The sequence below is a fragment of the Protomyctophum bolini genome (genome assembly GCF_963924005.1).
Source record: "Protomyctophum bolini genome assembly, chromosome: 8".
NCBI classification, from domain to species: domain Eukaryota; kingdom Metazoa; phylum Chordata; class Actinopteri; order Myctophiformes; family Myctophidae; genus Protomyctophum; species Protomyctophum bolini.
This window is the reverse complement of record NC_137869.1, coordinates 35,703,227-35,728,720: the sequence shown is the minus strand read 5'-3', so window position 1 is coordinate 35,728,720 and position 25,494 is coordinate 35,703,227. Positions and strand designations below refer to the sequence as shown.

General features: G+C 41.5%; 1 protein-coding gene across 5 annotated transcripts in view; it reads left to right on the top strand.

The window, feature by feature from the left end:
• The window catches only part of nfic (nuclear factor I/C), a 54,224-nt gene extending 31,909 nt beyond the window's left edge, over positions 1-22,315 (top strand). For 3 of the 5 annotated variants that reach the window (XM_080770312.1, XM_080770311.1, XM_080770313.1), the window contains exons 7-14: positions 867-1,011; positions 2,388-2,509; positions 2,641-2,733; positions 5,304-5,417; positions 5,606-5,763; positions 6,221-6,389; positions 7,371-7,459; positions 12,255-22,315. In XM_080770312.1, coding sequence (XP_080626438.1) covers positions 867-1,011; positions 2,388-2,509; positions 2,641-2,733; positions 5,304-5,417; positions 5,606-5,763; positions 6,221-6,389; positions 7,371-7,459; positions 12,255-12,275 — 911 coding nt within the window. In that variant the 3' untranslated portion in view covers positions 12,276-22,315. The remainder of the gene's footprint in view (positions 1-866; positions 1,012-2,387; positions 2,510-2,640; positions 2,734-5,303; positions 5,418-5,605; positions 5,764-6,220; positions 6,390-7,370; positions 7,460-12,254) is intronic. The other 2 variants (XM_080770314.1, XM_080770315.1) reach the window with 1 other exon arrangement.
• Positions 22,316-25,494: the final 3,179 nt, after the last annotated feature.

Below are 25,494 nucleotides of genomic sequence, written 5' to 3'. Positions count from 1 at the left end.
ACGGAGTTAAATGAACACTGCATGGTCTTTATTACTTAGTTATTATTAAAGCGTAGGTGGAACTGGCTTATTGATACTGTGTCCACTGTCCAGTATCATTACGCCTATATGGTAGAAATATAATTTCTCAATACAAATGATAGTTTTGTGGATTAGACCCCCACTAAATGACCAGAACATAATATTCACCAAAACCAGACCAGATCTCCCACCACAGGACTCAGGCAATGAATTAATACCTTTGTAACCACTATATTAATGCCAAGTATTTCCTACAGCTTTAAGTAAAACTAATCGGACCTTTAAACACCAGTACATACAAAAGCACATCTTTACCCCCCACGATGATTGAACCCAGAAATGTAGGCGATCACTCTATCAAACGCTCTACCAAACTGAGCTACCCGGACAGACCCCATATGCTTGCCATATGCTATTACATAGTGCGCATGTGAATGTGTATTAATTTGTCTCTGCTGATGACATCTGTACGTCCCAGTTCTGTGGAAAAAAGTTGCATACTCAACGGTATTGTGGAGTGTGTGTGTGTGTGTGTGTGTGTGTGTGTGTGTGTGTGTGTGTGTGTGTGCGTGTGTGTGTGTGCATGCATGTGTGCATGCGTGCGTGCGTGCGCTACAAACTACAAACACGTCACACTGCAACATATCGTGAGCTTGTGGATCGTCAATTTTCAGACCATTTTTAAGTATTTTCGATGCCGCACCTATTCCTTAAATGTTCATGTCTTCACGAGTATAATACAAATGTGTGTGTGTGTGTGTGTGTGTGTGTGTGTGTGTGTGTGTGTGTGTGCATGTGTGCGTGCGCGTGCGTGCGTGTGTGTGTGTGCGTGCGTGTGTCTCCAGCTCCAGTAGTAACAGGGGCAGGTCCTAGCTTCTCTCTGGGAGAGCTGCAGGGTCATCTGGCCTATGACCTCAACCAGTCGGTCAACCAGTCGGTCAACCAGCCGGTCAGCCTGAGACGCTCTCTGGCCAGCACATCATCCAGCGGGTACGCACACACACACGCCATACGCACTTACTGTACACACACATGCTCGCTCACTTACGCACGCACACACACACACACACACACACACACACACACACACACTTTCAGACAGATTCATTTCTGTCTTTACAATGTACAGTAGGAGGATCATTGTAATTTGAGGCGCGGTCACATCCTATTAGTCAGTCATGATTTTGATGTGATACCATGAAATGTGATACAACGACTTTTTACACTCGATGGCGGTGTTCGATAACCTATGGAACATCCATGGTTTCGATGAGTAGCGTGAGCTCTTGGATCACCTCGGGACAGAGCCATAGAGTAAGACAGAGTACATCTCTGTAAATGTTGTACTACTACTAAAGAACGATCTAAAATAAAGGGATTTAAGATCATTAAAGCTGGTCTGTTGCCCGAGTCCAGAGCATTTTGCCAACTTCCGGTCCAGGACATTGTCACTCTTCGCTATGCTCTTCGCCAATAGAAGTCTATGTAGAAGAGCCGCCATTGGACTGGCCCCATTGTCGTAAATGGAGTTGTCGTAACTCCGTCTTACTCTATGGCTCTGCCCTGGGACACGTTGATCATGTGACCGGAAAAAAGTGGTCACATGCGCGTGGACAGGACTGGAGTGAAAACGTCACTATAGCATTCCAATGGAAAACAGCTCGTGGAGCGAGGTCTCAATAACAGCTGGTAACTTTCAAACGGATTGTCGCGTGTAGACCATGATTCTTTTCCGATTCTACAACACCTGTGCGCGTCATTTGAGAGATCGCTCGTGACGTGCATGGAACGGAGCGATGCAAAATACTAGAAGAAATAAATAGTAGATGAGAAATCACTATAAACCCGGGCACAGGCATATCGAAACATGGGAGCATGATGCTACAGCAACAAACACCAATGTTACTGTACTGCAGTGGTTCCCAAACCTTTTAGCCCGTGAAACAAAAGAGGAATTGGATGTCTCCTCAGGACCCAAATTTGTGAAAATAGCTCTACAAGCTCAAAACGCGTTGCTTCGCTACCGCTTAAACATTTTGTTTTCTAATTTAAGGAATTTCTTTGATTTGTCTTTTATATTTTCATGACATTACTGGGGGGGGGGGAATCATTTAATTCATTTTTAATTCATGGAAAATGTATAGCTTTTTTGGGGGAGTGAATGTTTTTAAATAGCGTACTAATTATTCAAAACAAAATGTAGGAAACAAAACATAAAGGGACCCATAGAATTCGGTCCGTGATACACATGTATTGGTCCCGACCCCGTTTTGGGGAAACGGTGCTATATACACCGTGACGTCTCTATCTCTCTGCCTGTCCATCCATCTCTCTCTCTCTCTCGTTCTCCCCGTGTCTCCACGCAGGAGTAAACGCCATAAGTCGGGCTCCATGGAGGAGGAGGCAGACAGCCCAGGTGGAGAGTACTACCCCTCCCCCTCCTCCCCCGCCGGCAGCTCCAGGAACTGGACCGACGACATGGAAGGAGGCAAGTCTCTAGTTTTTTTCCACCTGACGCTACGTCTTTCTTTCACTTGAATTCTTTGGCCTGAAGGTGATTGTTGGAACAAACGGTCGGGTGTTTGGTTGGTTTGATGTTGGACTATTTGTGTCTCCCAGAAGAGTGCCATGGCGTAGAGAGGGCTGACGTCAGAGGGTGCTTCCCATCTACCCAGACCCAGGGCAAAACTCAGGAACAAATGAACTGGCTTTGTAAATGAACGTTCCAAGTTTGTCAGCTTCTGTGGGATTACTCAAAACTATGATCTGCTGTGATCTTATGATCAGATATGTCTGGTTCGGTTTTTTATTGAGCATTCCGAGAGGAATGTTATGTGGCTGCGGAAAATACCATATGACTTTTGTTTTTGTTTCCATCTGTTTCATTTAAACTCTGAATGCCAAAGTTTTTTCGTAATGTTTGTTTAGCCTTACGACCCTTTCATTCGTGGTCATTAACACACATGGGGATCTACACCTGGGGAGCCTCGTTAAAAGTAATTTTTTTCATGTGCACTGCAGCTCCACCAGAAATTGGCCCGTAACCCATTTTAGGTCCGGTCCCATAGGAGAACTCCACGTGACCAGATACACGTTGCATCTATTTACACCACCATTCTGGCAGGAAATCATGCAAAATGAATTCAAACGCTTGGCGCCGGTCGCCAGTATCCATTTCACGGCACACTTCAAAAGACAGGCATAGAACTGGAATTCGCTTGAGAGCCTTTTTAAAAAAAGAATTATTCCAGAGCTGCTAGCTAAGATGTTCTTCTGCTGCAAAACTCTGGCCCATTACTCTGCATTAGACCTCTGGCTTTTGTTCTTCTTAGGATAAAATGATTCAAGACTTAACACTACCGTAACATAGGTTGACATTAAAGGCATTTCCACACAGCATAGTGTACAGCCAAAATCTTGCTTTGAATTCACACTTTACTCTTGTTTTCTTAACACCAGCATCAAGGCAGCTTAATACAAATCTGACTTAGAAATAAACCAGAAATAATATGCTCCTCGGAGCGCAGGTCTCCGCCAGGCTGGGTTGCCTAACCAGGGCCTGCAAATTTTGGAAGTAGCCAATCTGAATGAAAAGTCTGACTGATACAGTACATCTTAATCACACAAATCCAGAGATAATGTGTACCGATTTGTTTGAGCTTTGGATAAGATCTTTATAAGTAGTAGCAAAATGTGTGTTTTGAACAAAACGCTAAATGGCATGGCCTGACGGAAGAGTTGCAGTTGCAGTTGTTTTCCATGGAATCCAAGTAAAAAACGTATTTGACTGTAATCCAGTGATCTTTCAAGAGTTATACTGTAGACCAAAGCGTGAAGTGGCCTGTTCTATGAATCTATTATATGAATCAGATCATTTCTTAGCTTACTGCGAGTGTGCGTGCAAAGTTTCATGTCGATCCAATCCGTCTAACAATGCCGGAGATTAGCTGCTCACAAACAGACAGACTGACGGACACACGGACACGCACGCACGCACTAATAAAAAGCGACACTACCATGATTCCTGCCAGCATGCCGTTGTTTTGGTCAAGGCAATGCATGCTGGGATATCGTGTCCACTACCGGAGCTTTTAGTTTGAGAAAACCCGTGCTAGAGCGTCAGTAGAATATGATTCATGCTTAGATCAATGTGGGTCAAAACAATTTACATAAACCTCTACAGTCGATGTCAATTAATGCACATTTATCACGTTTGACTTTGGCGGTATGCAGCGGGTGGCATATCAATGAGGACCAGAGTCAAGTGTTTAGTAAATCACTTTAGATCAACTTCTAGTATGTATGCAGGGAGGTACAGTATCAGTCGTGTAAAGTAACTGAGTACATTTATTTAAGTACTGTACTTAAGGACAATATTTGAGGTATTTGTACTTTACTTGAGCAATTCCAACTTCCAATACTTTTACTTCTGCTCCACTACATCTCTGATCTGATCCACTACACTTATTAGAAAACTTTAGTTACTTTGAAGATTTTGATTATTACAAAACCTATACAAGCCCTATATACATTTCGGCTATTTGAAAATAGCCGTTCTGCAATTGTGAGCTTGTAGATCTGCTATTTTCAAAAGATTTTTATGCATTTGAAAACTTGAAATTGGACATTCTGCACAATGAGTACTTTTACTTTTGGTACTTTAAGTACATTTTGATGCCAATACTTTTGTACTTTCAACTCAAGTGCATTTTGAATTTTGTACCTTTAACAGAATATTTCTACATTGCAGTAATGACACTTCTACTTAAAGGGACACTTCACCCCTTTTGCAACCCAATCTTATTTTAATTATATTTTGGGAGACAAGAAACACTTGACTGGGGGTTTTTTATGTGGGTAATTTGAGTTTTTAGATATTTTAGTATTTCAAAGTGTCTGTGATGTCATGGACACTGGTCTCACTGCTGGATTACTACAATGACCATAATGCTTTGCGGCACTCACCCCACCTTATGGAGAAGGAGAGGGCTGTCTTACTGAGACAACATGTAGTCCAGGGAGGAAGTGAGACCAGTGTCCATGACATCAATAATCACTGGCACTTTGAAATGCTAAAATATCTAAAAACACGTATTACACAAAACCCCCCAGGAAAGTGTTTCTTGTCTCCCAAACATCATTAAAATAAGATCTGGTTGCAAAAGGGGTGAAGTAAGTAAAGAATTTGAGCACTTTGTTTATTTCCACCACTGCATGGGACTGTGATTGGCAGTACATTGTCTTGTCTCTCTGTGTGTGTGTGTGTCCATGCTTCCATCCAGGTCTGTCTCCTCCCGTCAAGAAGGCAGAGATGGACAGTCCCTCTCCCCAGGAGGACTCACCCAGACTGGGCTCCTTCACCCAGCACCACCGACCCGTCATAGCCGTACACAGTGGTTCGTAAACACTATAGATCTACAAGCTTTATAGATCTACATCTACAAGCTCGTAGCGCGCCACCGAGTGGCGCGCTACGAGCTTGTAGGTCTGCTATTTTTGAAAAATCGAAAAAAGATTTTTTTTAAAATCTGATCTCAGGTCAAAGTGGGTTAATATATGTTATTTGATCTGTGTCTATGTCCAGGTCTATCTCGGAGTCCTCATCCCTCGTCATCTCTTCATTTCCCCTCCTCGTCCTACTTCCCTCACGGAGCCATCCGCTATCCTCCTCACCTCACCCAGGACCCCCTCAAAGACCTGGTCTCATTGGCCTGTGACCCTGCCAATCAAACCCCCAGCTCTGTAAGTACAACCAATCAAACTAAGCTATGATGACAAAAATTAAGACTAAATATATTAACAATTTCGTCAACAGATAAAAGCTAGAATAAAATGTTAGGAAGGGATTAGTGGACAAGAGATCCAGTATAAGTCATTTTACACTTGGTTGCATGCTGAAAATAGCCGATCTACAAGCTCGCTGCGACGCGTTGAGAGCTTGTAGATCGGCTATTTTCAGCAAGTGTAAAATCAGCCATTACGCGGCCAGCCAAAATACATTTTAGTCGACTAAATCAACTGTAGATTTCGCATGACATTTAGTCGACTAAAACTAGACTAACACTAAGACATTTCAGGTGACTAAAATGCTAAAACTAAATGAAAACTATTCAAGAGACTACGACTAAAACTAAAATCAACACTGGACAGGTCAAGGTCCCCAGTCACTATACATCTCTCATCCTTTCTCTCTAAACAGCTGAATGGCAGTGGACAGGTCAAGGTCCCCAGTCACTACATCTCCTCTCAGATGCTGGCTCCCCCCGGCCCTGCACCCCCCTCCTCCCTCCCCAGGCTAACGCTGCCTGTGGACTCCAAGACCAGTACCACCTCCTCCGACGGAGGGGCACACTCTCCCACGTCGCCTAGTAAGACTTTCACATCATACAGCACATGTGATTATTCTTCTGACTACACATACTGTACGTCATTAGGGATGTCCCGATGTCCTAGAATGAGCGAATAGAGGGAGGGGAACAACGTCAAGAATATTATTATTGGCAGAATCGCGGAAAGTTTTGAATATTTGGTTGTTGCGATCAACCTGCACTACAAATACTTCACCATATGTTGCGCTGACAAAATAAACCCATAAAATGTAACGACGTGGAGGTTGAAGGTTCCCTAATGCAATTCCAATGATAAGCTGTGTTTTTTTGGACACGGCCCGAAATACCCGCATGTGTGTCTCGAAGAATATCATAGATACAAATGTGAAGTTGCGTGACATTGTATTTCATAAATGTTTTAGTTGCTGTTCTTAGAGCATTAAACTCAAATTGTAGTTAAAATGATTGATTATAAATGTTTGTGCGTGATGTTTTATCTTTTTTTATCTTTAAGTTAAAGTTCTATATTCCTATTCAATCGCAATAGAGGGTATGCGCGTGACATCATCATCATACCCGGAAGTTATGCGGGAACACCTACTGAGTAGCAAAAAAACTACTTTCTGGCCTTGACAGCCCAAACAGAAAAGTCCTATCTAATGAATTGAATTGCATTTTTATGGCGCTTTTCTATGCACTACATGCCTACTCAAAGCACTTACAATGGTTCATTCATTCATACATTCATACTATCTGATTGCATTACATGACTTTAAAAGACATTAAATTCACTTTGTCACTCGATTTGACACTCGATCTACCATTCACTTTATGCATGCGCATACCCTCTATATAGAGCTATTTAACATTTTGTCTGTACAAATGACGAATGAATGAAGTGTTGATCTGACGTCTAGTCCCAGTCAGGTTCTTAAGAGTTTTCCATGGTGGATGAGCACCGTAACAGTATTATTATGGGTTTAACGGTCTTGTCTCTGCCTCCCCTCGTCCATCCTCAAGCGTACTCGGCCCCCGGGACACCTCCAGCCAACCGGTCCTCCTTCGTGGGAGTCGCCCCCCGTGACCCAGGTGGACTGTACCAAGCCCAGGTCAGAGCATGTTCAGTGGACAGCACTGTGTTCCAACTAGGACTGTACCAAGCCCAGGTCAGAGCATGTTCAGTGGACAGCACTGTGTTCCAACTAGGGCTGTACCAAGCCCAGGTCAGAGCATGTTCAGTGGACAGCACTGTGTTCCAACTAGGGCTGTACCAAGCCCAGGTCAGAGCATGTTCAGTGGACAGCACTGTGTTCCAACTAGGGCTGTACCAAGCCCAGGTCAGAGCATGTTCAGTGGACAGCACTGTGTTCCAACTAGGGCTGTCACCATTACACTATTATTTAAGTTGACCATTCATAATAATGGTCACACACAAATAATTGCGATTAACGAAAATTGGAACGCTACAATTTCAATTTCTGTTTGTTTTGTAGGCTTCAGATATGACAAATAATAACAACATAACAAAAGAAATCTTTAAAAAAATGAAAAATAACAAAAATCAACAGGTCACAAGCCATGTAAGCTTGTGGATCCACTGCTACTTTTGAAAAATATTTATTAGGCGATTATGTAATAATTGTGCCAGGCCTACATTACCGTAGTTAGTAATTCAAACTATGGGTTTTCTAAATTGGGTTGCACCACTCAAACACAGAGCATGTCTCAGCTAGTAAAGCATTATCCATAAAGCTGATCATAAAGCAATAAACAATGTAAGTCACTGCAGCGTCACAAGCTATAACAGAACTTCCAAATATGGATGTCAGTGGACTACAGCAACTTAATTGCCCTTTTTTGCCATTAATCATGTATTAAGTTGTTTTGCATATGCATAAGTAATGAGCAAAGAAAAGTGTTATGATTAATTGAATAGTAGTTAGTCTAGTGGAGCCTCTAGCCCTCTACTGTATGTACTGTCAATATATTTATGTTCAAAACAATAAAGCTAAACAAAGAATAACCTTATACTATTGCTATAATGATAGCTTGTTAACTGTACATCCAACAATGTACAAGTATCATGTAATCGAAAATCTGTGATAATTGGTTGGTTTATTACAGTAATAAATGATATAGTGTGGAGCTTGCACAGCATCTATATCTAAATGTACACCTTTATTAACGTTTCGATCTGAGTTGCGGAGGTCCATATAGTTATGCCTAGAAGTTGGTATACAGTAGGTGTATATTTAATAGAAACGAGTAGCTCTACAGTTTGCATGGTGCAACCGTGCAACACAGCTTTAATTAATGAGGTGTAGACCTCGATTCAGTAAACGCTCACTATATTTGCAATCTAAATTTAGTGAGGTCTTGTGCACAACTGGTGCCAAATATCCTCCATATAAACTAAACATGTTGACTGTTTAGCAGACAGACAGACAGACAGACAGACACAGATCCGATACAGAGATTTTATTATTGCTATACATTTTGATAGTTCGTTTTTTGTAATGGAGGGTTTGTGTTGGTTACTTAACAGTAGATGATTAATTAGTTAGATAATAACAATGCTTCGATAAGGTGGTCGACCCAGGCCCGGTATAGCAGACTGCAGAGTGGCTGCTGGCTGCTGCATTGCAGTGCTGCTGCTCCATAAAACAGCCCAGCGAATACTGCTGAGCCAGGAGTATGAATGTGTGTGTGTGTGTGTGTGTGTGTGTGTGTGTGTGTGTGTGTGTGTGTGTGTGTGTGTGTGTGTGTGTGTGTGTGTGTGTGTGTGTGTGTGTGTGTGTGTGTGTGTGTGTGTGTGTGTGTGTGTGTGTGTGTGTGTGCGTGCGTGCGTGCGTGCGTGTGTGCGCACACGCAGGTGTCTGTGTAGCGCGTGTTTGAGCTGAATGCAAGGTGAAATAAGTTCTGGGTAGTTTGGAAGGGACAGTAAGGTGTGTAGTCAGAATAGTTAATCTAATTGCCTGATCAGACCCTATAGAAATGCCGGGGAGATGTGTGCCATGTCTAGGATCGACAGCATACTGATACACTATTATTATGGTCTGTTTATATCCCTGTTAACCAGTGGTGGAAAGCAACTAAGTACATTTACTTAAGTACTGTACTTTGAGGTATTTGTATACCCCAACAAGTATTCCATTAATACTTCTACTCCACTAGAGACGAATATTGTACTTTTACTATTTAGAATTACAATTATTTGCATGAGTACTTTGTACTTTTCGTACTTTAAGTACATTTTGAATTTTTGATGCCAATACTTTTGTACTTTTACTCAAGTACATTTTGAATTCCGGACTTACTTGTAACAAAGCACGTCTGCCTACGTTACAGTATTGATACTTTTACTCAAGTAAAAGAGTTGAGTACTTTTTCCACGAACGCAACACAGAGTTATGACATCATGGCATACGTTAAGTAAGAACCAAGGCAGGTTATTTTGGTAAATGTAATCCATTACTTTTTTCCTGAGTCCACAAAGTTAAATAAAAAATATCATCACTGTATTATGAATAGAATTATAATAACCATTAATTAAGAGAGTTTTTTTAACGGTTAACTCCGGATGTGTGGATTGTGGAATTAGACTATAAATGTCCCGGAGTGTTGAGTGAATGTACAAAGTAAACACTGTAAATCCAGAGGGTTCATTTAACTCTGAGTGTACAAATGGAACCAAATGGACCTGTAAGTGAAGTGTCCATTTGTACCCGTTTTATTTTTTATAACCTTTATTCATACATGTTAAATCCCCTTGAGATACAAGATCTCTTTTACGAGGGAGCCCTGTTTTAAGGCAGGCTGTGTAACTGCAAAAGCTTTAGACAGCTCATTTAATTTGCAGTTACAGTATATGGAACTTGTGGTTGGTCTAGCGCAGTGACTATTTTTGGTTTTCTGCATTTTGTTTTTAATTTCAAAAGATTTGTCCCCAAAACACAAACAAAATAACATACAAAATGTATGTAGTATATTGAATAACATACAAAATGTAGGTTTTAAGGCTAGAACGGCATTGTAGAGAAGTGGACTAGTGAGAGATGAGATTGTCTCTCCTTAATTGCGGGACTGCAGGACTCTGGAGAGGACATAGTTATAGTCGTGAATGATCAGCTTCAGTCAGTATTTTTGTTCGTACCTGGAGTTGTGCATTATCTCCGCTGTGCACAGCAGCACAGGGGAACTGTCTTTATATCCATGGTGTTGTTCAGTCGCTTTCCATGTGCGACACAAAAGTACTACTGCAGGCGCAGCCGTGCTGTTTCACATAATCGCGTTGGACAAAACGAAACCAGCCGGACCAACGTTAATGGCTTAATGCATGTAGGGCCCACATTTTCAGTCCACTGTCCACTCGTCACGATGGACCACGACGGTATAAAAGGTGAGTGATTTTGCGCGTGTGTCCATGTGTGCTTGCTGTCCCTGCCCTGTCTTGGCCAGAGGTGCGCGTGCGCATGGATGCCGTTGGCGTGCCATTTGCTTGCTCTCCCATTGGCCAGAGGAGGCAGACGAGGCAGCCAATCAGACTAGGCCGTCAGTATGCCTATAGGGCTAGACTATGACTAGGTCGTCTAATTTTCATGAGCTTTCATTAGTCGGGTTTCACCTGACAAAAAGGTTCTTGTGACTAGTGAGATGACTGGCGTGGCAGCGTCAACTGAGCTACATGGTTGGTGAAAAAAGTGTGACTAGTGAGATGACTGGCGTGGCAGCGTCAACTGAGCTACATGGTTGGTGAAAGAAGTGTGACTAGTGAGATGACTGGCGTGGCAGTGTCAACTGAGCTTCATGGTTGGCTGTACGAATGTGGCAGGCAGCGTGAGCTGATGTTTATTGGTCTGTTTTTAGGGACAGATAGGGACAGAGATACTGTTCTAGACAGCTGCATGGGCCCTTTGGCGCCGTTCCGTAAAAATGGCCTTGTTCATATTGTGTGGCTTTATGAAGGCTTACTATGGTTTACTGCTGATGCGGATATAATATATGAACACTGCATTGCAAAACCATAAAAAAAACTTCTGAGTGGTTTTGTGAATCATTCTCCCCAATCTCCCTCTTTTGCTTTGGCTCTGTGATTTAATATTTTGAGGGGTTTACGATAAAAGAAAGTACTTCAGAAAAGTACTAGTATTTTCATTTTGTATTTAATTGTATTCTTAAAGATAAGCCAGAGATGACTGTGTGTGTATGTTTGCACATAGATGCATACAAGGACACAAATAGTTTAGGTGCAGTAAGGTTACATTCACAAAATGTGTTTCCAAGAAACCGGGTCTCCACCATATGTGGCGGCCCACAATTATAGCGGAGACACCACAATACTTTGTCAGACGTTTTGCCTCCATTTTGGGCATCCCAAGTTGTTGGAACCCTCTAACTGTCTGTGGGGTACGTATGTCCTAGGCTGCCAAATATAAAAACAAATGGTCTGCACCTATATCCCAGCTCTGAGATGATATGTAGAAGTGGTTGGTATTTTAATGATCACACACAATGCTGACTACAGTTACAGGATATGTTCCAAATGTGTTCTCTGTAGACCCACACATTTGCTGATTGTTTTAGGGATGTCCGATATTATCGGCCGATATTTGCATAAAAAATGGATATCATTACCGGTTTTAATTCATTTAAATTTCTCCTGAATTCATGATAATGTTCATTTTTATTTGGAAAACCTTATATTTATGACTGCATCCAGTGGGACATCACAATAAAATTAGACATAATGTGTTAATTCCACGACCGCATATATCAGTATCGGTAATCGAGAATTTGAGTTTGTACTATATCGGGATATCAGATATCGGCCAAAAAGTCAATATGGAACATCCCTAGTTTATTTGTGTGTTTTGTACCTGAATGTGTCTCCTCCGTTTGTTTCAGTCTTGGTACCTCGGCAACTGAGTGACCTTTAGAAGACGGCTGACGATCATGACAAAGCCAACGTCCTGAAGGAGAGGCAATGACGCTGTCAAAGAAAACAGAAGCCTGAAAACACACACATATAAAAGCATAATGTGTCGTCGTTATGCATATATAAATGTACATCCGAATATATTTATATATGTGTATCTAAACCTAAACATGTTAAGAGACATCCTTCGGGATGGAGAGACAAGACAGACAGAAAGAGACAAGACAGACGGAGAACCGCGGGCACACCCCCAAACCAAATACAATGCAAAGAGTGATGATGATGGAAGACGAACACCAATGAGACCTGGCTGTGATGTTCAAACAGCAGCGATGGATTGAAGGGGGTGTTCGTTCGGCGCAGCCGCGAAGCCACCGGCCAGACTCAGGCCTCTTATCTCTACCGCGTCCCATGAGGCCTCTATCCTAAAAGATATCCCCGAGGCAACAACAACAACATCAACAAGGTTTGTTACATGGGACGGACATGTCTCTATACCTTCCTTCTCTTCTCTTCCCCTGACCACTCCCAGAATGGTAGTCCTCTATCCCGCGGCGGGCCCCTTGCCCTAAACATTGAGGCCTCCTCAAACTGGGAAGGACACTAGGGCCATACCACCCCCCCGTGCCCCCCGACCCTCTCTCCTCCTCCTCCTCCTCCTCCTCCCCTCATCACTCTCAGAATGCCCCTCTCCGCTGCAGGTGCTGCTTCTTATATATGCAAATAAGCCTCCCTTATTTTCTGAATCAACCAGAAAGAGAGAGTGAAAGAGACCCAGTTTTTTGATATATTATTTCTTTGCACTTTTCACTATGTTTTTGGATGTGCTCGGGTAAGATCGGGAGTTCAAACAGCGCAGCTCGTTGCTCTCTCTTCCCACCAAAAGACAGAGGCTTTCTCTTTCCTTTTTATTGACAATCATCGGCCTGTATACCTGTCATGTTGCTTTCAGACGAGGCTCATGTTTCTTAAAGACTGTTTTGATTGTGCTTTTTTTGTTTTTGAATTAGGTAAACAATGAATCATGGTGGAATGTAAGAGCTATGTTCATGCCTATAACAGTACTCTAACACAGCACACAATGCTACAGTTGCATACACAGTGGTACTGGTAGTGGTGGGACAGCTTGCACAGATATTTTGGAGGGTAAAAACTGTAAAACCACACGAATGAAGATATTCTTGGACAGTCACAGGACTGTGGGTGACAGACAGGGGCTAAAGCCCTCGTTGGACCTTATCTGTGTGTATACGTGCCCAGATTGATTAAGAATGACGACTTGAGTTGAGCTACCGCTGTAAAACAGCTGTAGAAGAAGATGTAATGTTGAAATGCCAAGATAGCTTTGATTGTGATGCTGATGTTATGTCTAGCACGTGTGTTTGAAACTCTATCACGGTGTGGCGACGTGTGTGTGTGTGTGTGTGTGTGTGTGTGTGTGTGTGTGTGTGTGTGTGCGCGTGTGTGCGCGTGTGCGTGTGCGCGTGTGTCGGGACATGAAACTCTTGACATTGTGTGGCTGTGTGTGTGCAAGAATGTGAATATGGTTCCTGTATCTCCACAACTCATCCCTGCTCTTACCCGAGGAGACTTTGTCGTGTGTGTAGATTTTCTGTCCCTGAGTGTCTCAGCGGACTCAGTATTGGTTATTTGGGGGAAAAGGGGTTTGTACTTGTATCTAGGTGTAATACTATTGGATATAAACAGGCATTGCACTTTTTTTTGGAGCAGCTTTTTGGCGTGATAGTAGTGTGGCACGTTGCCAAGCAAGGTGGGTTTTACTGTGTTATTGTAGAGGTTGTCAAATGGTTTTGACAGCAGGGTACATGAGCTGAACTTTGAACTGAGCACAAAACCCAGGTTCCCTCTCCGGTTCTAGCTTTCCTATAACAAGAGTTCAAGTGCAGAACTCATCCCATCCTCATGATCCTTCTTGACCCTTCCTCCAGGGCTGAAAGCATGGAGGCGTATATCTCTAAAGCTGTAACCCATGGTAACCATGGCAGCGAAATTAAGAGTTGATGTGGGGGATGTGTAAGGATGAACTAGCTAGATACATTTATAGACGTAGGCCCGAGTGGCACCCAAATGCTTTGATTTGGTTTCGGGTCGGTTTCAGCACGTTGGGTTTTCTATGTGCAACATGCCAAGAATAGATCACACAACAGCGCTACAGTGCATTAGGTTACTCTACATTCTTCAAGCCCGTATTTGAGGTGTGCGACTTTTAAACAGCTTTGTTTGAACGTTTCTCATGTTTAACGTGGAATGGAAACTTCAACACAGGTCTTATACAAAGTCAATATCAATATATACCAAACATCAATTAGAAAGGCACAGTTTAAACAAGACAAAAGGAACAAGGAAGCGTTACCTCCTGCATATTGCTAATGGTCAGACGTCTGAGAGAGGTCTGAACCATATGAAAGGTCAAAACTAAAATCTAATCGTGAAACACATCATCAGCACGCATAAAGCAGTCTGTTGTGTGTAGCCGAAATGATCTAATTTGAATTGATGATCATTCAATAATATACAATTCCAGCAGAGGTATACAAAAAGTAAGATGGTAGCTTTCTTGTGACATTTCGTCTATTTCAGATCGGGTCTTCTGAGAGGAGGTCTGCTTATACAAAGTCGTATTGCACACTCTACAGGTGTTTGATATCAAATGGCCACATTGCGCGAAACCTCTACAGCCTTGTGCTCTTGAAAAACAATGTATTGTACAGTAATTAGGTGTTCTGTGTGAGAGGGAAATTTGTTTGACCCGCCAGGTTTTTTATTTTTAGGGTTAAAGTTAGCAGTGGCCTATGACTGCTACAGGTTAGGATTATCTAAAAGAAGGCGCTGATATTGACCATATTCACATGGTGGCTATTTTTCCAACGTACTTACAGGTACATTAAGTATGATGTAAGAACAAAATGGCCGCCGTGTGAACCTGGCCAATGGCCTGGATCGTAATACTGGGTTCAAAGAGGGTTTGGGTTAACGTGTGTTGAGCCTGATTTATACTTATTTGTATGACGTGTCCCGTGCAAAAAACTATCCAATCAACAAGCTCACAATGCGCCGAGTTGCGACGACCGGGGGTCATCGATAAGTCCGTACGCAGACAAATGTGTCCGTGGCAAGACTTGTCTGCCTCGTCTGTTTCAAATTATATCGTTTTTTACACACCATTATAATGTCCTTATTTTGATCATAAGACCCAATTACTGAATGTCAGCCTCCAGTTTACTATGACACATTATGTATGGAACACTATAGGAGATCCACAGCCGTTTTATTTTCAAGGACGCCCCATAACTCTGAGAGCTGTTGTCAATGAATGGAACCAAATGGACCCATAACATAAGGGTCCGTTTGTACACACTCTCAGAGTTACAGACCTGTATACACTCTCAGAGTGACAGACCTGCAATGGTCATTGAGGGCTCTTTATGTGTCTTTGTAATTTAATATCATTATGTCATGTGGCAAAACAATATTTTGACAACAATATCCACCACAAGCCAGCACGGCGATGAATCCCTGGGCGACGAGTTCTGAGCTCGTAGATAGGATGTTATTTTGGGCACAGACAGGACACGGTCGGATGACGGGATATAAATTTGGCATTAAAGTTAGCTGAAAGCTGATGTAAACTGCATGGTGCTGCTGTGGTCGCTGTGCTGACCTAAAGAATGCATGGCTCAACCTGATGATACCTCTCCCTCCTGATCCTGTTCTTAGTCCCTTTTCCTCTTTCTGATATTCATTCTTCCCCTCTCTGCTCTTTCCCTCTGTATGACACCAGAGGGCGCTATAATGGAAGAGTGATCTACTCCCCTTTGGATTTTAATAATAGCCCTGTTGTTAAACTTCTCTTTTGCACGATATTTCATAAAACACATTATGTGCCTTGCCTTTAGTTAAAATAACGGTAATACATTATTAAGGAAAAGTAAATCATTCTTTTTCTTTTCTTGGTACAAACTGGTAACATTTCAAAAATACAAAAAACATGAAAAAAATGCTGCATGTGTGACTGCTTGTTGTTGCCCAGTTTAGCTGGTAGACAGTTTTTTTTTTAGGTTTAGGAGAAAATGGTCCATTAAAAAGAGATCCTTCAAATGGTTCTGTCAGTAACAACTAACCCGTGGAACGCCTTCACCAGCTTCTCTGCATGTACACGGTAAAATCATCAGTGTTAATTTAACTCTGAGAGTGTGCTAATGGAAGAAAACACACCCGTAAGGGTCCATTTAGTTCCATGTGCTCTGAGTTATCCACTATTATAGGCCCCCTCCTTTTTCCCTCTACACCAAGTATCTTTGCGGAAAATAAACGATGTTCGATCTTCGCCGAATGTTTGCCCCCAGAGTAGGGGTGCTAGGGTCCATCCATCCATCCATCTTCAACCGCTTATTCAGAGTCCGGTCGCGCGGGCAACAGTTCCAGCAGAGAGCTCCAGACTTCCCTCTCCAGAGCAGCATTAGTAACTTCCTCCTGGGGGATCCTGTGGCGTTCCAAGGCCAGTGTGGAGATGTAGTAATCCCCCCCCCCCCCATCTGGTCCTTGGTCTACGGTTCAAACTAGGGGTTCATGTGGTTAAATTGACACTCAAGATTTTACGGTGTATGTTACTTTTCAACAGAATACGCAACAGCAACATGTGTCAAAATGTGCTTCTGGCAAACGTGTCGTACAACATTATGTTGGAACATTTCATAATGTGTGATTTTTAAACTACCCCCTTGGATGTGCTGAAAGTGACATTCTGTAAAAGAGTGTAGTTATGGCTAGCTAGCTACCGTGGATCTGATAATGGCACAATGGTTAGTGATAGGGTTAAGAATCCCAGATCTGAAAGAAAAAGAGAGATCTTGTGGAAATGGTGGAAACTCCTGATCAAATATTCACAATATGATACAGTATATGAATAAAAGCCATTTTCAGAGTCTGTAGTTAGCTCTTTCTCCCCTCTGCTGTGCTGATGCTGTCATGGCGATTTTAATGTATGAATAAGTATTAAATATGTCGTACATAGACATAATAGTGTTGGAGAAAGGCGCCTTGTCCGTTCAGAAAGTCTTACTATTTATTGTGAATATTTTGTCAGGTGTTGAGCTATATGCCCGTATTTTTCATGTACTGTATTAACATGTAGTTAATTTGAGGTTTGTGGCCAAGCCACAGAGTGTGACTTCCATGAAATGGATAAGGCATCGAGTATAGGGTTAGTTTTGGAGTTATGCCTGTCAGCTATTGGTGGGCTCCAAGGTTCTGCAGCTTTTTGATAGGCCCGGCAGAACACCGTCCATTTCTTTATTGGCTGAGTTTGACCATGTGACTGATCGTGTGACGGGATGTTAAAAAGAGGCCATAAGTGAGGTTTGAGCTTCATTCTGATGCATGCACTAAACACTATATTAGGCATAGTCTATGCCTACTCAACTTGGCTTTCATTTTACTTTATTTTGTATTTGTTATTGTTACTTTGCTTGTAGAACTATTACAGTTTTCAACACAATAGTGTGTATAATATGATGTAAGGCATATCGATAAAAAGGATACAATGTGTATAGGATGTTTTAAGATTGTCCATGTTTGTGTGTGTAAAGTTGGGCTCTTTAAAGCCAGTGGCCAAGCCACAGAATATACTATGTTCCATGTAATGGAAGAAACCTGGGTGGACTGATGCAAAGATGTAAACTAAAGGATGATGAGATGAGAAGTGATGAATAGAAGAGATATATGGTGTGTTGAAAACTATAGGGTTACATGGGTCAACAGAGCAGAGCGTTGTCTCTACGAAAGAACAGGAGCCTCTCAGCTTGAAGTTAGTTTAATTTGTGTTGGTTATACCCTTGTTAACTGAAGTCAAGAAAATAAAGAGTTTGGTCATTTTATACTTGAGGTAGTAACGTGTTACTGGTCCTTCTGTGGAACCAGTAGCTTCAGGGTTGTGGTGTAACACGGCTATTACTAAACAACAACACCATGTCCAAACTCTTTTAATCTGTGACTTGTTGCTCGTTGCTAACGGCTGAGAACAGTAGAGATGAAGAAAAGCTTTAAATTATGTGAAGTATGTCAGAGTGAGGCTGTGATGATGGGGATGGTGGGGTTAACTGGGTGTTACGGTATGCTGTGGTTAGTGAGGTGAATTCACTGTCAGCATAATAATGGCAACACAGCTTGCCAGCCCTCAAACACTACAGACAGACAGAACAGAGAACAGCAGAAAGAAACAAGATAACTGACAGAACAGACAGACACGCCAGAGTCTCAGCATTGCGACTTTATTTTATCTGTGAGCCGTCTGTCTTTAATATAAATCAAGAAATAGCCGACACTAATCTGTGAGTGATTTGTAGTACGACACCACAAAATGGAAGGTCACTCAGTCCCCACATGGTGCTTTTTTTGGTCAATTCTTCATATACAACAATAAATGGATGAGGTTAGAGCTATTGATAAAGGGAATTGTTTGGAATTGTATTCTGAGCATGGTTGCTGCCCCTTATCTGGAACTACGAATTAGTAGTCCAATATGTCTGCCCAGAAAAAAAACATATCCATAATAAGACATTTAGATCAGCTAGCATAGAATCACAAGTTAATTAGCAATACCATGGAGCAGCATTATGGGGACGCTACTAAAACGACCAATCACCAAACTATTGGGTGTATACAGTATGCTATAGCTATGCCTCAAATTGAGATGGCCAATAATGTTTCTATTTACCAAAGCCAAAAGTTGTCTATCGGGCTCTTGAAATGTATATTGAATGACAGGCTGCCAAGTGCCAACATTATGGAACGTCACAGAACTGAATTTGTGTTGAAGCAGGTTGTGAAGTGTGATACTTCTTCATATCTATCACTCTGTACTATCGCCGTCTGACTGTCTAATCTAACCACAGACTAAATGCCCAAGGAGATTCGGCTACCTTCTCTAAACGCAATGACAATGCCAATCATCATAGGTCCGTAGCACGGAAAAGCATCTCTGAGGCTGTTTTTCAGCAGAGAGGTAATCAGTGTTATTATGCAAAGTGTGAGGTTTAAATCTGCTGTTGTCACTGAGAGGCTTTTATTTGTGGTCTGAGCACTGATGATGTTCTGTCTTTTTTCCCGTCATCATCAAAATAGTACAGATTAGATAAACCAGCATCTTGCATATTAGTTTGTTTATTTGAAACATTTTTATTTCATTTAGAGTAGCTGTTCACCGCCCTGTCTGGGTATGCTGATTATTACTGATGAACATGCCAGGTCGAGACATCGTATGTACTGTGTTCTGTCTACAAAATGGGGGATTTTACTCGAACAGTGAAAAACTAGCGCCATGGTTGATTGGCCTTGGTGACTTGACAAGATCTATCAAATACACTCTACAAGAAAAACAAGCCATTTTAAACAATGAAACGCCATTTTAAACGATGTAACACAACATTACCATTGTAACTGACCACCTGGTAACAGGGAGCATGTTTTGGGTTTTATACCTCCATGAACCTGAGAGTGAGGTTGGTAAACTGAGCTTTGGTGAGTTTTGGCCAACGGGGAACTAGGACATTTCTCACTTCCATGTCAAAACAGTAAAACAAGGTGAGAATGTTGTCATCGCCAGAGACTGAGCTATTAGGGTTGATGATTTTTTTCTTTGAATAATGATGTTCTACCTCCATGTTTAGCCTTCCATGGTTCTCTCATCAGGTCAAAGAAATTGCCCCATCCCAGTTGGCATATTTTCTCTCTCTCCTCTATTTATTTTAAATAAACCAGCAGGTCAACAGCTTGAAAACTGAGAAAAACCAAAAATGATTTAAACAAGCAGTGCCTATCATGTTTACTGCTGATTTAATTTGAATTGTTTTGTATGCTAAGCTGTGCAGTACTGTTTGTATTCAAAATGACTGTACTGCATGCTCATGTGACACATAGTAGTCTGGAGGGGATTGGTGGTCTGTGATGAGGTCATCGCCAGCCCTGGCCAATAGAAGTGGGCCATGCAGATCCTGACGTGACAAGCCATACAAACCAAAGAGTATAAAAAAATAGAGAGAACAGAAAGTGGGGGGAAAAGGGCCAGCTAGAAGTGTGGAAGATGAGATGAAAAGACAACAACCACATTTTCCGTTTTCATTTAGAAATATTCACTGTAAAAATGGGCAGTTTGACAAAGCATGTACATCATTACAGATCATCTCAATTGAGCCCATGTTAGATGGAGATTTTAATTGGGTTACAGTTTTATGTCTTCAGAATTCTCTCTATTTTTTTTTTCTTCTTTACTCTGATACAAACTTAAGTGCTGTTCTGGGTAATACATGTTGATTGGCTAGAATCGGTACCAATTATAACTTTTCTGACATATTCTTAAAGTATTTTGTTAGCAGTTATAATGGTTATGGATGATCACCGTTAGCATTATTAGCAACCACGACAAAAATAAATAAAAATAAAATCTCTGGGTTTTTCAAGTAAGCCGTTATAATGGCTCTTGATTATTTCTGTTTGCATTGTTGGCAGAGGAATGACTCAGACCTCTCCAAATGTATGGCTGGATGCAATAAGAGTTATAGAGGCTGGTTGGAATTAGCTATTGAAACATGAAAGTGTTATGTTCGTTTTCATAGAGGTCTCTTTTCTATAACCGTTTATGTGATTCCCCTATGTTCTACTCCCACTCTGTTGCTGCTGTTTGTTGACTGAAAACCAAGTAACTCTAATATTGGCAGTTTCCATTTTTTTATTTTCATACTTGAATTTTTCATTATGTGCTAAGCTTACCGGCCCTGGCTGGCACAGGCACACAAACAAACAATTTTTATGTAGTTCCAATGATATACAAAAGTTGGAAAACCAATTTTCCATATTTCTTAATTATGTAAACCCTGACTTTTTTAGAGATACAAGGTTTTCCTCTGACAGCAGTGCGTTATTGGTTCATTTCTGTATCTGTTGGTACTTAGTTTTTTTTTCTGCACAGTTTTCTCCATGTGCTGTAGACGACAGTTTCTAAAGAAGGGAAGAAACATGGTTTGTTTCTCAGAGAACATTTTTAATGCAGTGTCATATTTTAAGGACTTCTTTTCTCATTATAACTTTTCAGATAATATTATTGTAAAGGACCGCTTTTGCTTGCCGCCAGACATGTGTCCCCCACACCAGATCCAACATAAGGAGGAACAGCTCTGCTATTAGACGACAAAAGCCCAGAGCGACGAGAAATTTGCCTTTTCACAATTTCCTTAAGCCTGATTTATACTTTGTCATACGGCAGTGTATATAATAAAGCATTTAGTTTAAGACAGCCATTTAAAAGTCAATCTTTGTAAACCCGCCTAGTAGAGCTTTTGGCCTTGGGCTAATACTTCCCTTTTACACTGGCACTGGAGTGGGCTAACCCTGGGCTAACCCTGGGCTTCAAGCCGGCATTCACTCTACATGGCCTGCAGCATAGCTATCACTATCAATGGTATTAGAAGTGATCTGGGCCATCTAATGACGTTTGAAAAGGGAGTAAATTATCGCTATGCAAATTCATCTATGTCATTGACACTTAATGAATGATGAATCATTCCATTTTGTGCTAATTAAGCATTAATTATGCGTATGAATTTGCCCGCTTCAAAGGCTTCATTTACGCATATAGGATCATAAAATGTGACATAAGTGACCAGTGAATAAAATATTCCCTCTTCAGAGGGCTTAGAGAAGTTTTTGTTCATTTTCTGTTGCCATTAAGACCAAAATTTACTGTTTTTCCACAAGAAAAAAGCACGAGGTACATTTTTACTAGTGACACGGTCGTAAGATGAAATATAAATTAGGCTATTTGACCTCAAGAGCAGCATGTTTCTGAACTGATGTTATTGAGCTGGTGTGGGGAATATTAAGAGCTTTGATAATATTTCATTATAACCCTATTCAGCCATTGCTATCAGCAGATGCTGATAAATTCATTACTGGAAGTGAGTATGTTTCCCTATGCAAAATATACCATTAATAAACAAGCTATGCCACAACTCAATTGTGTTTTTTATTGCAATTATTTCCCCACATACTTTCCATTTATTTGAGATTATATAAAAGTAGATTTTCAGTTTCCATTGAATTCAAGTTTTCATGTCAGCATTTATTTCCCCATGTTATTTTACATAAATGCTATTTTTGCTTTATCTTATATTTATGTATGTATGATGCCTTGTAACAACTCAAGTACTGTATTTAAAGTTTGAGATATTTTTTAATTTGTAGTACAAATATTGTACTTTTACTCTTATTACTACTATTATTACTATTATTTGAAAACTGTCAGGACCTGAGGACTTTTTGGGTCCAATGACGACAGGGTAAGGAAAACATCAGAGACCACTATAGGGGAAAATCTAAGTATACATCGGGAGCCGCATATGCCGTCTCCTGTGCACCTTGGTGAGAGGAGGGGGCATTCTGTGTGTCAAATATGTGCCCAGCTCTTTTGAAATGATCATTAAAAGCATTTGACATTAACTTTTTGTCACTTATAATGGATTCTTATAAGCTGCTCCTCTCTGCTGGAGATTTCCATCAGAAGTGAGGGATAAGTAATACTCTGCCTTTCATTTCTTAATGAGAACTGTGCACTTATTTCGAAGGATACGGAAAGATAACCAGTCATACGAGGGCTTTGACCTTCTAGCAAGTGACCATTGCCTGTTTCTGGCATGGATATTAAGTCGGCCAGATCCCTGGAGAACCAGGGATTTGACCTATTCTTAATTCTAACCTTTTTCAAGGGGGCATGTTTTTTTACCATTAGACTAGATAGATATACAGTACAGTTACAGATAAAAGGTGAGGAAAGTACTGTCGGATACAGCAATACAAAGGTAAGAAATAACAATACGAAGCACCAACAATAAAGAACAACAGTATACACATTCAGGCCCTCATTCCTATATGCTGAAGGAAAGAAAGTTAGTGTCCTCAAAAGCAAAAAAGTGTCTGTGTCAAACCGTGCCAACAGTGCAATGCAAAGAAAATTTGTTAGAGTTTTCTCCTTAATCTCCCTGTCCCCCAGCCTTCTTTTGTGCGCACATGCAGCAGAGATACCAGGCTGAGGCTTCACAGAAGTGTTTAATACCCACAAGCAAGAATTGTCTGAATTTGTCTCCAAATACAGGTATTTAGTTGACACCATTTAATGTACAGAATGGGACATTTCAAGCTACAGCATGCAGAGTCAGCTGTTCTTGTTAGTCTGTGGCGCTGCATGTAAGCAATCACTATAATAGTCCATTTATAAATGGAGTCACTGTCAATGTAATGTAGGTGTAGTGCACGCACGCACGCGCGCACGCGCGCACGCACACACACACACACACACACACACACACACACACACACACACACACACTTTAACTACAGTATATATGATGATTTCTTCTTTTTTTGTCATAGAAGTATATTTGTACGTCTTTAAAATAATGTTCTGAATATTCGGATTAATTGAAAATTGAGGTTTTGCTTTTGGTTATCCTCTCAGCAGCAGTTTTTGTATTGACCTGTAACTTTCGTTTGAACTGTACCCTACCCATTCTAGAAACTGTGAAATAAAAATTCCAATCAATCAATCAATCAATCAATCAATCACACACACACACACACACACACACACACACACACACACACACACACACACACACACACACACACACACACGAATAGTAGGCCTATTCCTGTGTTCTTTTAATAGTGAAATGGTCGGCTGTTGTAATGTAACAGTGCCCTCTAGTGGCATAATATGGTGATAACATCCCTTGCCCTGTGATAGTGAGACTGAGTGACTGAATGCACTGTACAGAGCCTTCATCTCACCTTCATTACTGATTTGATTTATTCGTGTTCAACCGTGTTACGACCCTGCAGGGGTCTTCATGCATGTCATAATGTGCATAGGTAACCCTCTTTGTGTGATGTAATCCTGTGTACTGTGAGGTGTGGCAGGTGTCAGGTGTGTGATCATCTGAGTGAGTGAATTAGTTGAGTGGTGGATGATTGAGAATGTAGGTGGCGCCTATGGGAGATGATTGGTTGCAGCCCACCAGGAAGGAAAATAAAAAACAAATGTTCTGTGCTCTGCCTGTGTTTCATGGCCGCCCCAATGCTTTTCCAATGGAAGTCACATGGTTTGACCAAACACTTGTGTGAACGTTCTTTATGTGTGTATGAAGCCCCACTAGGCTGAGGAAGAAATGCCACTTGACAGTTCAAATCAGTGTCATGGTGGCGCTAAAACAGGCCAAGTCGAAAGACACACACGCCAGGGTTTGGGTGGGTAGAATTTATTTTGGATTCTCTTTTTTACCCCTGTTTAGTTGGGAGTTGCATTGAGATTAATGTTGTCTTTTGGTTACATTATTTTGAAGACAATATTCTTTCCCCCCCCTCCCTGCCAAACCTCTTTGTCGAATAGCCTATCTACAGTACAAGCTCACAAGCCTTGCAGTGTGAGGTGTTGTGAGCTTGTAGATCTGCTATTTTAGATCTGAATTTTGCTAAGTTCTCCTCAGAATATGGATGCTAGGGTTCAAGTGCTTAATGTGAGAAAAAAAAATCCTATCGCCAGAAGGATTTGGCAGCCCCCCATGTAGTAACTCTGTGGAGCACCGGACCCCCTGTTGGAGATCCCGTTAGTAGGGGAAGGGAAGGGTAAACTTTAATTAGCGAAGGACATTTGCACACTGTACCAGAATATGTCCTTTTAGCTCAGCAGGAGCAGTGGACAGCTGCTGAACTGCACCTGGGGAGTGGGGGGACTCACTTTGTCCTGCCACGACTAGTTCCCCCCCTTCTGTTGCATGCAGAAATTACACAGAACAGCTTGAAAATTCACAGTTAAGAGATATTGGCAGGTGTATTTGCCATAGAACAAAACATGAAGTATTTTATTTAAACCCTGAGGCATTCAAATTCTGATGAGGAAACTCATGATGAACTCTCATTTTGTTTTTAGATGGGTGGCCGCCACTCTGGCGGTGGGTGGCTGCCAGTGTTTTTACAAACACTGTATCCCTTCATGCCACTTATTTCTGTCTAAAATCAAGTGTTGCAACTTGGGCCTAGGCCGTAGCTCAGCGGTCCAGCTGGCACCTTGGCCGGTAGTCCGAGTCTGGCAGTGTGCCACGGGTTCGACTACCGATCCCGACGGCCTTTACTGCATGTCAC